At 38.4% G+C, this 12,832-nt stretch overlaps 1 protein-coding gene across 1 annotated transcript in view; it reads right to left on the bottom strand.

The window, feature by feature from the left end:
• LOC122806400 (receptor-type tyrosine-protein phosphatase mu-like) overlaps window positions 1-12,832 on the bottom strand; it is a 1,009,373-nt gene that overhangs the window by 261,317 nt on the left and 735,224 nt on the right. The window contains exon 15 of the mRNA XM_044076787.1: window positions 7,977-8,056. Coding sequence (XP_043932722.1) covers window positions 7,977-8,056 — 80 coding nt within the window. The remainder of the gene's footprint in view (window positions 1-7,976; window positions 8,057-12,832) is intronic.

Raw genomic sequence — 12,832 nt, 5'->3', positions numbered from 1 at the left:
ATCGATACTCCCCTCCTTTTGTGGTTCGGTCCAAGTTTTGGGGCCGAAAAGCATGGTATGAGGTATAACCTGGTAGTGCTGGGGTGCTCTCGGGAGCCCTGAACCAGGTTTCTGTTACTGCACAGATATCGATGTTCTCCATGCTAAGGAGAGTTTCGAGTGCGTGCATCTTGAGGTTTAGACTTCTGGAGTTGAGTAGCATTACTCTTAGTTTCTTATCCCTTGTGATACCTATGGAGGTGGGTTTGTCTTTTGAGCCTTGCCTAAAAAAGGCACTATGGGGGTAGCAAGAGCCTTTGCCAATATCCGAAAGCCCAGGGGTGACAGGTTCAAGCCGTCCCTAGCGAAGCATCGTGGCTTGTCGAGCATATCATCCCAAGCTGACAGGCATTGGATCCCCTTTGAATGACACCAGTACTTAAGCCAATTGTTGAAATTGATCATCTTGTCTTCATATTGTGGCATCATTCTTGGTGAGGGTAAGATGCTACTCAAGGTCAGGGTCATACCGGCCTGGGCTACATGCTCAGAGAGCTCCTTTATGTCTCTTTTCATGTAGTCCAGGGAGGTACGTCTCAGGTCATTCACACCAGCATGGACAATGACTGAGTCATATTTGTACTTGCCTTGGAGTGACCTGAGTGCTTGTGTTATGTGGCGGATCCTAGCACCCGACAGGCTGCTCACCGTGACCCTCTCCTTGTTCAGCCTGGTGAGCGGGACGTCAGTGTGCCTGACGATAGAGTCACCTATTACAAGTGTATCAGGTGTGTTGTTTAGTCTTAAGGGCTGTGACTGTTTGGCACACTGGCTTTGTGAGATATGTGTTGCACGTGTTTTGTTTTGGGGTAGCGGCTGCTTGGGTGTCTGCTTTGGAGGTCTCTGCTGCTTGGCAGATCTTTATTTAGAGCCTCCGAGTATGTTTTTGTGTGATTATGTGTTTGGTTTGCTGTCGTGGTAGGTCTATGCGAGACTGGAATTGTAGTGAGTATGGTTTCCTTCTCCTCCTGACTGGTTATGCCAGTACTGAGTTGAGAGAGCTTAGCCTCCAGTTTGGCTATATGGTTGCATCTCTCACATGTGTTGGAATTTGTTGGGAGGAGGAGAGGGTTGTCTGTGTACATGAGGCAGTTGTAACATTGCCTCAAGATTCCCAGATTCACCAGCTGGACCGAGAGGAGATTGACAACTGACCTTTGGACATGCTAGAATAATATTGGGAATTCCTTAATAATTGAAAACCAGGGCCAGTGGGGAGTGAGGGTGTAGTGCTTTTAATTTTTAGTGCTGACTTATATAATTTCTTTAGTGAGCAAGTGCCAGGTAACTTAAGTGCAATGTGTTACAGGTAACTTAAATGCAAAAATGACAAACAGTAACTTTCTTTCAAGTGAAACAAGGAAATAAGTACAGTAAGCAATGCAGATATCACTAGTGAGCCACAGAAGCGCTGAGAAGCCGCGTATTAGGTGGAATTAGCGTTCCAGGGAAATAACAAGCAAACAAACAACAAGCAAACACACTAAAAACTAAGTCTTCACTTTGATATGTGTTTTGGTCTACAAGCAAACAAGCAAAAGCACTATCAACCACTCAACTGTCCAGATTTTTGTAGAATATCCAGATTTTTGACTCATATTTTTGGTCTGTTCCATATAAAATTTGTGGTTTTCTGTCAAATCACTGTGGATTAAAGTCACTAAACAGTGACATACATTTGAGTTTCTGACTTTATATCCTTCAGAAAGTGCACGCTGATATAAATTCTGCTATTTTAGCAACTTTCTAAGATTATAGCAGGCAATATTTAAAATATGTCCCTATTTGTGGGCATTTCTCCACATTATTTCAGGCTTTGTTCAGATTTTTTGATATAAGAGGTTGAGTTATGTTATCAGTTGAAACTATTTGTTTTAAATGTGGTACAAAGGGACATGCAGTTAATTATCTCCCAGTCAATATCAGTAGTGTTATATCTGCAATGCCTCTTAATGCTTGGCAGGCTGCTGTTAAGCAAACCACACCAGAAAATATGCTCACGGAATACAATAATGCAGAATTGGTAAGTATCAAAATTGTGAAATCAGCTTTCTGACATTGTACTGTTGCTAAGCTTATCAATTGTAGAGTGAAAGAATTACAGGTTTTGATAAATTAAAGAAAAATGATTGTGTTAGAGGTTAATATGTGTGTGTAAGCAGAAAACTGTTTATAACAAGACAACTGAAGTTATGTATGTGCATGGGAAGAAGAGATAATAACCCATAAATCAAGTGGGCAGTGCAAGCTCTTTAGGTAAAGTCTTGTACAAAGTTGTTTTACTGCCAAACTTTACCTAGAATGTGATACTAGGTCAAGAGTTTTCACAATTTGAGGAAACCCTGGAAATGTTCTTGATGGCAGTAGCTCTAGTGAAGTCAAAGCTGTTAAGTTAGACAACTTAAAAGGTCATACAACTTGGTCTGGGTGGTAGGTGTAGACAAATCTAATGCTGAGTCTTAACAAAAGTTTTTAGTAAAAAAAAAAAAAAAAAAAGACAACAAAAGATGTCAGTGTAGAAACTGATAAAGAATGATTTCAGTAAACATGCACCATAAAGGCTTCCAGTAGTGCTAACGATGACTGGAGCCAGTACAGGCACTAATTAGTGAAGCTTATTGTAGAGACCCAGGAGGGAGCAGCTGAATACTGTACTCCAGAAAAGGAAGAGCAGTTGCACATAGCCCAAAGCAACTTTCTGCCACACGTATGCCAAGTGCTAAACAGATAAAGATGCAGGGCTCAAAGGCCAGTAGGAGGAAAGCTGAACAGAATAAAGGCAAACTGCAACTACCATAGGTTCGTAGATATTACTAGGCATATGCAAACATGTACATCAAGCTATCTGTCTACATGTATACATTTATATCTATCTACACACACAAAATGTTATATATATGGGAACCTATCAGTTCCACAAAAGAACACTTACCCAACATCCAGATCAATGAGACCACATCGCCGACAAAGTAGTTCTCCAACAAAGGTAAGTATAAGTGTGGAACGAGATGTATTCCCGTTTCCGCAATGTGGTGTGATCTCGGAGTTGGTATATTTAAGTAGGGGGGGTGTGGGGGTGCAAGGGGGCTTGCCCCCCTGCTATATACATGTTTTTTTTTTTTGTTTTTATTGTGGAAACAGGAATACATCCCATTCTGCGGTATTTCTACTTACCATTGTCGGAGATGTGATCTGTTGGTGATGTGGTCTCATTGATTTGGTCATCTGGTAAGTGTTCTTTCGTGGATCTGATATGGATCCATATATATATATATATATATATATATATATATATATATATATATATATATATATATATATATATATATATATATATATTTATAAGAGTAGCTTGAGGTGTCAGGGCTAGCCACTTAGCAATGTTAAAAAAGGTCTTTAAATGCTTTAGTCATGTTGAATAATGCTGCCAAAAAGAGGCATATGTGTTTACAAATACTAAGTGAGTTGAGGACCAAACCTACTCTGACCTGTGTTAGGGACTCATGCTAACAATAGGAGAGGTCTGCATGCTCCTACTGTTCTGTGTGTGATGGCCACAAACAGTAATACTCCTGGGTGAGTAAGCTTCAGACTGGCCGTCTGGTGTCAAGTTGTATAGATTGGGTTGGGGACATATTTTTTAGGGAAAACTGGACATAATTGAACTGACCTGCCAAAAATGAACTAAGGATTACTGCACTGAATACAGGTTCACTGGTGAGATGTGGCTTGGAAGTGAATGACGTGATGGTACAGAGGTGAATGGATATTCTCTGTATCCAATAGCGAAGGAGGGATGGAACTGCCGCTAAGTCTTTGCATTCAGCTCATGAGGCTACAAATTTGGAAGGACAGACTACCATCTCTGGAAGAAGAGGAAATGGGTGGAGCTGAAAAAAATGGCAGGATGTCAAAACAGCATGTGTGAAAATGATAGAACATGCATGAAATCTAGCCAGTTATGGAAATAAGGTACATAAGAAAAACAAGTAATGGAAAGTAGAAATCCAGGAAGGTATCAAAAGAAAGAAAGGAAGAGTGCAGTAAGAAGTGGAATATAGAAAAAAGTGCACCAGGCTAAAAAGGGATATTGCTTTACTTACAAACAGGATATGAGAACACTCACAAGAGCAGAAAAGTAGGTGTCACAGAACCTCTACTAATTTCAGGCAAGTAGTGCCACAGAGAAGTTCTGTCTGATTCCAAGGCAACAGCAGAAATATAAGGAAGACAGTTGGTAGATGGTGTTCATAAGTGATAGCAATAACCCGCTCACCAGTCCAGATGGCATCAAGACAGATGAAAGGAATACTTCAGGAAGCTTCTAAATGAAGAAATCTCCACAGAAGCTGTACTGCTGCATCCATAATCTATGATGCAGGAAGAAGGAGGATTATCTAGCTTAGAAGAAGTATAAAGTACACTGAGGGAAATGTATCAAAAAAAGCAGCAAGATGAGATATCACAACAGATATGATTGAGTTGTTGGGAGTAGTAGGGGAAAATGGTTCCTGAGTGTATTCATCATGGCATGGAGAGAGAACTACATTCCAGATGACTGGAGAATAAGCACTTCTAGTGCAAATGTACAAAAACGAAGGGGACATTCACAGCTTCAAGCAGCATATGTATCGATCTCCTGTCACACTGCATGAGTGTGCTGGAGAGGATGATCATGAATGAATGTACAAAGACACAGTACAAGTGATCTAATATTTGCAGTGAGACAGATGACAGAGGAAAACCTCGAGAAAAGTGATGATATGGGCAGCTCTGTGACAGTTTATTGTCTCAGAAATATTGGTAGAACTAGGTCTGGCTATGCACAAGGACAGGCAGAGGGTCAAGGTGCTGCAAATGTACCTTAGGTATGATGCCTTCCTCTTCACCAATATACAGGAGTAAAATCTATTTGGACAGTATGTGTTCAAAAGGAGCCCCTATGGATGGTTGCATGTCCTAGCTGTATATCGTAACTGTAGGGTATGTTACTGTCCTCATTTCCAAGGAGCTTTTGGCATTTAGAAGTCAGGAGTAGACTGGTGAAAGTAACAGCTCATTAGCATTATGTAATATGTGTATTACCATTGTCATCATCATCTTCTTTCGGCTGTTCCCGTTAGGGGTCACCACAGCAGATCACCTGTTTCCATTTCTTCCTGTCCTCTGCATCTTGCTCTGTCACACCAACCACCTGCATGTCCTCTCTCACCACATCTATAAACCTTATCTTAGGCCTTCCTCTTTTTCTGTTACCTGGTAGCTTCATCCTTAGCATCTTTTTCCCAATATACTCAGCATCCCTCCTCAGCACATGTCCAAACCAACATAATTGTGCCTCTCTGGCTTTGTCTCCAAACCTTCCAACCTGGGCTGACCCTCTAATATACTTATTCCTAATCCTGTCCACCCTCGTCACACCCAGTGCAAATCTTAACATCTTTAATTCTACCACATCCAGCTCAAACTCCTGCCTTTTTGTCAATGCCACTGTCTCCAACCCATATAACATAGCTGGTCTCACTACTCTCTTGTAGACCTTCCCTTTCACTCTTACAGGTACTCGTCTGTCAGAAATCACTCCTGACACTCTTCTCCACCCACTCCATCCTGCCTGTATTCTCTTCTTCACCTCTCTTCTACACTCACCATTACTCTGAATTACTGATCCCAAGTATTTAAACTCATCCACCTTTGCCACCTCTACTCCTTGCATCCTCACCATTCCTCTATCCTCCCTCTCATTCACACACATATATTCTGTCTTAGTCCTGCTGACCTTCATTCCTCTTCTCTCTAGAGCATATCTCCATCTCTCCAGGGTCTCCTCCACCTGTTCCCTACTCTCACTACAGATCACAATGTCATCTGCAAACATCATAGTCCACAGGGACTCCTGTATGAGCTCATCTGTCAACCTGTCCATCACTATTGCAAATAAGAAAGGGCTGAGAGCTGATCCTTGATGTAACCCCACCTCCACCTTAAACGCATCCGTCACTCCCACTGCAGACCTCACCGCTGTCACACTACCCTCGTACATATCCTGTACCACTCTTACATACTTTTCTGACACTCCTAACTTCCTCATACAATACCACAACTCCTCTCTAGGCACCCTGTCATATGCTTTCTCTAAGTCTACAAAAACACAATGCAACTCTTTCTGACATTCTCTGTATTTCTTCATCAACACTCTCAGAGCAAAGATCACATCTGTACTGCTCTTTCCCAGCATGGAACTGTACTGCTGATCACTAATCATCACGTCCCTTCTTAACCTTGCTTCCACTACTCTTTCCCATAACTTCATGCTGTGACTGATCAATTTTATCCCTCTGTAGTTACTACAGCTCTGCACATCACCCTTATTCTTAAAAGTCGGTACCAAAACACTTTTTCTCCATTCCTCAGGCATCCTATCACTTTCCAAGATTTCATTAAACAATCTGGTTAAAAACTCCACTGCCATTTCACCTAAACACCTCCATGCTTCCACAGGTATGTCATCTGGGCCAACAGCCTTTCCATTCTTCATTCTCTTCATAGCTATCCTTACTTCCTCCTTGCTAATCCATTGTACTTCATGATTTACTATCCCTACATCATCCAACCTTCTCTCCCTCTCATTCTCTTCATTCATCAACCCCTTCCATCTCCTCAAAACACTCTCCTCGCTTGTGAGTATGTTTCCCTCATTATCCTTTATTACCATTGTACAGATTATTAATAATTAATTACACTGCCTTGTGTTATACAGGGCAGATGGTAGACTGACCTTTATGAATCAGCTTGTGACTCTTTTATCAGTATTTTCTTTCATAAATCATCATAAGGGACCAGCAGTGATTTGTTCCATGCTTTGATTCTTTATGAATTATACCCACGGTCTCTTCCATGGCTTATATACTTCATATGTAATGTCATGTAATTTTGCACCCCATTGCAGTGCATAAGTGAAGGTTATAGGATTTAGACTTGCTGGAAAATATTATAGGATTCGCATTCCAGTAAACTAGATGCAATATCTGTAGCTCATTCTTTAACCTTCTAGGCTAGCTTGCCAGGTGTACAGCACCCTCTTCTAGCTGTCTGAGGTGGAAGTAGGGTTTTTACAAGAAGACTGAAGTACTGCATTAAGGATAGCATGGCCTTCCATAACAGACAAAACAGTTACTGGCAAGATCACCTATTTTTGCAGCATTTGTCAGCTCCTGATACTAGAAGTGCAATATCATGCTGAGTCATCATTGCTTAGGACTGTAATGCCATATACAACACTAGATGGATTATCAGGTTCACTGTCTGATCATTTATCAAATCCTTTATTACTTCAAATATAAAGTAAAATATGATTCAGAAATATTCTAAAGTCTTATTAAATGTACCAGAGTATTTTTATAATTTTCAAAATGATATGACACTACTGAAAATACGTCACATTAGTAATTTTGATACAGACGAAAGTGCTAAAAATCCCTACTTTACGACTGTACCAAAAATATTTGTAAGATTAGATTAAATTCTAATTTTTGCAAAAACTGAGAACATAGTAAATAAACCACCAACAAATATCTTTTTGAAATTGTACTGTGATTAATATGTAAGGTTTGTTTTATTAAAGCACCACTTTTGCACATAGACAGGTGTTGACTGATGTTTTCTTTTTTGGGGGGATAAGCTCCTGGCTAGGCTTGTAAGGGCCCCAGGGCCATTAGCCTAGTAACCTCCTATGAACCTATGATCCTATGAAAATAGAAATTCCTCTTCTAAGAGCTCTAACACTGGAATGAAGAACACTGGAACAAACAGAATATTACACAAGCCTATTTTTGCAACTCCTAGTTCTGAGTTGTGAAATATTGATAGAAAAATGAAAAGGTTTATAACTTTTGATAATGTTTTGATAAAATATGAGATTGCAAAGAAGTTCTTACATTAGCGAAGACTGCATTGATATATCCCGGTGATCCATCTGCACTTGTTATTGACATCAGGCTAGGATGCACATGATCAGCTGCCAAAGTGAGAAAAAAATGAAAAGAACAATGTCAACATTTTAAGACAGCTGGTATGTGTTTCCAATAAATATCAAACTTACTAAATGTATCAGTTTATACGCTCAATAATAATTAAAATATGTGAATAACATTCTACATGATAGCTGAAGTTATCAGAGATGAAATGATTGTCATTTATGGTTTATATTCATGTATGGTTCACTATGTACATAAGCTTTTTTTTTTAGCGGTCACCTAAACGTTTTGGATCAGTTAAACAGCTACCTCACTTTCATAAAACAAGCGGGAAGAAATTTCAGGACCAAACAGAATCATTGTTTTTCAAACATGCTTCTTTTAAGTTTTATAAGCATGCAGAGAATACATATAACTTAGCAAAGGGAAAATAATTCACTGAAAACACATTTTAGCAAAATGTAATGAATTATCAAGTTTTTACTTGTTTAGTATGTCATTGTATTAATTACTCCTACCTGTTCTTCCTCATAAGATTTATCAAGATGAATGAACACTTGATACATTTTTATGCAGGTTTTTGTTTAAACAGCCTTGCTCCAAAATGCACATATCTACAATAACTTATGCAACAAAAACACAATTATATTATACTGCACTGATCAGAAGCTTCCACTAAACATAACTGTGAATTTTGGGGGAAACATGTGGTTTCTTAATGTGCTTCAGGTTCCAGAAGCCAAAAATATGTTTTAAAAATGAAAGAGCATTTCTGACTTTTGGCTGTAATAGACATTTGATGCCATGTTGAGTATTCAAAGAAAGAGTTGGGCAATGGCTGTTTCCAATAGAGAAGCATTATTTCCATTAGACATAACTGGGTATATGTCACCTAAGAATCATAGGGATTCTTCTCCCAGTCTTGGAATAACATTAATGAACTTATAAATTGAATATCCTGAAGGAATGTGATAAGCAAACAGTAATGGTTTACTTTTCAAAGGTCAAGCAAATTTCTATAAAACCGCAATGTTCTGTATTCATAAATGATTCTAGATGCAAAAATGTTATATGGACCGATTATGAAGCCTAAAACATTAAAGCACAGCACGACACAACCACTGCAGGGTCCAAAGTACTTTATTACACAAAGGTTTAGCGCTTTTTTCCCTCCTGTAGGGACTTCCTCAGAACATGCATCAAATCCCACCCAGCCTTTATTATAATGAACATCACACCCATTAACTAATTAAACAATGAACTAGTCAATAAACTATTAAAGCTATCCACTAAAAATGCATACATAAATACATTAATACAGATGTTAAAAACACTAAAACAAATGTTAGAAACACTAAAATACTTTAACCCACAGTGTTGTTAAACTTTAAATACATATAATGGCAGTAGTTTCATTAATTCCTGGAAACTCTGTCATTTAACCATAACTGCCATTTAAGTTCACACATGTCCAGTACAAGGTCTATAATTTTACCCTCGACATCTTTGGTTACCTGCTGTATAACCAAGAATTTGAATTTATGGTCCCTATGTGAATGAATTTGTCTACTTAATGCGCTGGTAAGATTGCCATGCCTAATATCTAGATGATGTCCAGCTATCCTATTTTTAAATTGCCTACACATTTTTCCCACATAAAAAAAACAGGACATGATTGGCACTTGGCCAAATATACTACATTTTGGCTGTTGCAGTTGAAATGACCATTAATATATGAAGGGGTACTATTCAATCTATACCGTTCTGTAGTTTCTAAGATATGTGAGCAAAACGAACACATTACATTTAAAATTGCCCTTGATCCTATGTTGTCCACCCAACCTATAAGTACCAGCTTCCAGTATATTCTTCTGAGATCAATCCTTCTTAAATACCACCTTGGGCAGGGGCTCCACTTTATCCCCTATATTATTATCACTTTTCAAGCTTTCCCAATTCTTAAAAACAATATCCACAACTTCAGACGCATTCAAATTAAAGGTGGTAATGAAGCTAGTCGAATAATTATTTACTTTCCTAACTTCCCTGGACTGCATACTAAATTTCCTTTCCTTACCATTTGCTAGTAGAGGTTGGTAAAATCCAGATTCACGCTTGACAATTATTTCCTGTTGGATTTTATTTAACAAATCAATGGGGTACCCTCTCATTAAAAATAACTAACTGCTTAATAAATAATAGTTCATCCAAAAACTCCTTATCCATGGTAACCATATGAGCAGCCCGAACCATCTGCCCTTTGACTATGGATTTTTTATTATGAGCAGGATGCCAACTATTAAATTCCAAATAGGAATTGGAGAAAGTTGGTTTCCTATAGATGGTTGTTGTTAATTTTTTATCAACTTTATTATAACTCAAATCCACATCAAGTTATATAATATGTGTGTTAGTATAGTTGTGAGTGAACTTCAAAACTCTTCTGAATTGTTCACATATTCAAGAAAAAGCTGGAGTTCAACTTCCGTTACTTTACAAATGATAAACAAATCATCCAAAAACCGAGTATAGTATAATATTTTACTATAGAAAGGACCATCTATTATGTGTACCTGCTCCCAATATGACATGACATAGTTCAAAAATATTGGGGCACACGCTGTCCCCATCTCCACACCTGTTATTTGTTTGTAGTACTGTCCTTCGAAATATATAAAATTATTTTTAAGTACCACCTCCATTAACAAAACAAACTTGTTTATCTCATCCTGGTTAAAAAGACCAGTTTTCAAAAGTTGATTTTCGAGCCACTCACATCCTTTTTGGTGCGGAATCACAGAAAATAGGTTACACACATCACTGGTGACCATAATAATGTCACCATTGATTTTGTCTTTATCCAGACCTTCCAAAAATTGCCAAGAGTCCTTAGTAATATATGTAAATACTTTTAACCCTCTCTGAAGATGAAAATCCAAAAATATGCTTATAAAGTGGGTCTTAGATCTTTTCCCATCTACTATTGGTCTGAATTTGGGATTACTAAGTCCTTTATGGATTTTGGGAAAGCCAAATATATTTGATATCATTGGAAATTTATTTATCATATAGGCATATTCATCCTCTCTAATTTGCCCTTGATATAGCATATCTTCAAGAAGTACATCTATTTTTTATATGCTATATGTATCTCATTAAGGAAACCTCTTCATAGGTACCATCTGTTAATATAATATTCATCCCATTCAAATAGTCACTACTATCCATCAAAACCACACCACTTCCTTTGTCTGGCTTCATGACATGAATATTTAAGTCCTCAGCCAACCCTTTTAACAAAATCCATTCATCACTACTAAGGTTAGAGGCGTACTCTTTAAGATTATTCTGTTTACATTTTCGCCTAATCTCCTTTTCACAAATGTTTTCATATATTTTCACTTGGTTATTCATTGGGGGATTAAAAATACTTGTTTTTAAGCCTGTTTATTTGTCTATCTACATTGACATTAGTATCATTAAAAAAAAAAAAAAAAAGAAATCGATGCCTTTATCGACAGAGCGGTGGAGGAGGGTATCATCTCCCATAGTGTAGCCCAACATTTAACAGTTACTGATCCATCTAAACAAATATTATACTTGCTTCCCAAAATACATAAATCTCTTACATCCCCACCTGGTAGACCGATTGTTTCAGGACATGGCTCACTTACGGAACCACTATCGGTATTCTTAACTCAACAGTTAAAACCTTTATTGAAACATGTGAGAGCCAGGATCCAAGACACTACACAATTCTTACAAATTATCCAGGATACACAAATTGAATCACAGTGGTTATTGTGCACACTGGATGTTAGATCCCTTTACACCAGCATACCACATTGGGCGGGCTTGCAAGCTTTACAATTTTGGTTAGAGAAAGCCGATCTATACCCACCAGGCTTCAATACATTAATTATCTGTATGTCCGAACATGTACTGAATAAAAACATTCTGTATTTTCAAGGGGAATGTTATTGGCAACTCCAGGGGACAGCCATGGGAGCGTCTTTTGCACCTATTTACGCTGATTTGTTCATGGCTTACCTGGAAGAATGCCTTATTTATAATCCATCACATATCTACATGGTGGAAATGGACATATGGCGCAGGTATTTGGACGATTGCTGGATGGTGTGGCGTGCGGACTCAGGGTATTTACGTGAATTTGTGGAATATCTTAACAGTAACGTATGGGGAATTGAGTTTACTGTTACATCCAACTTGAATCAGATTGACTTCCTTGATGTTACTGTTTATAGAAATACTGACAATACTCTTGGTACTAAAATCCACCGCAAATACCCACAATATAATACGTTACTCCATGCATCTAGTATGCATCCGCGCCACACCGTCCGAAATATTCCCAAATCCCAATTTTTGAGGATCAAATGCATCAGTTCCTCTGCTAGGGACTATCAGAATGCTACCATTGATCTAACTAATAGATTTCTAGAAAGGGGATGTCGTCCATTCGATATTATATCTGCCAGGAATTGGTCAGGTCAACAGCAGAGAAGTCAATTGCTGGAATATAGGGACCACTCACCTACTATGCACGAATCTACTTTGAGATTTGTAACCACATATGGGAGGAATCATCAGGTTATCAGGAAGGTTCTCAATGACAATTGGAATATTCTAATGGCCAATGATTTCTTAAGAGAGAGGTTGGGTGACAAATGCCAATTTTCCTATAGAAGGGGTATAACATTGGGCTCTCTTTTTTCACATTATAAACATCAGGATAGTGGAGGAGCAAAATATAAACAACTAACCATCATGGGGGATGAGCTTTTGGGCACCTTTCC

This window comes from Protopterus annectens, chromosome 1.part1 (assembly GCF_019279795.1).
Source record: "Protopterus annectens isolate FY-2018-M chromosome 1.part1, PAN1.0, whole genome shotgun sequence".
Classification (NCBI taxonomy): domain Eukaryota; kingdom Metazoa; phylum Chordata; order Ceratodontiformes; family Protopteridae; genus Protopterus; species Protopterus annectens.
The sequence above is the reverse complement of the archived record's forward strand: the minus strand, read 5'-3'. Positions and strand labels throughout refer to the sequence as shown.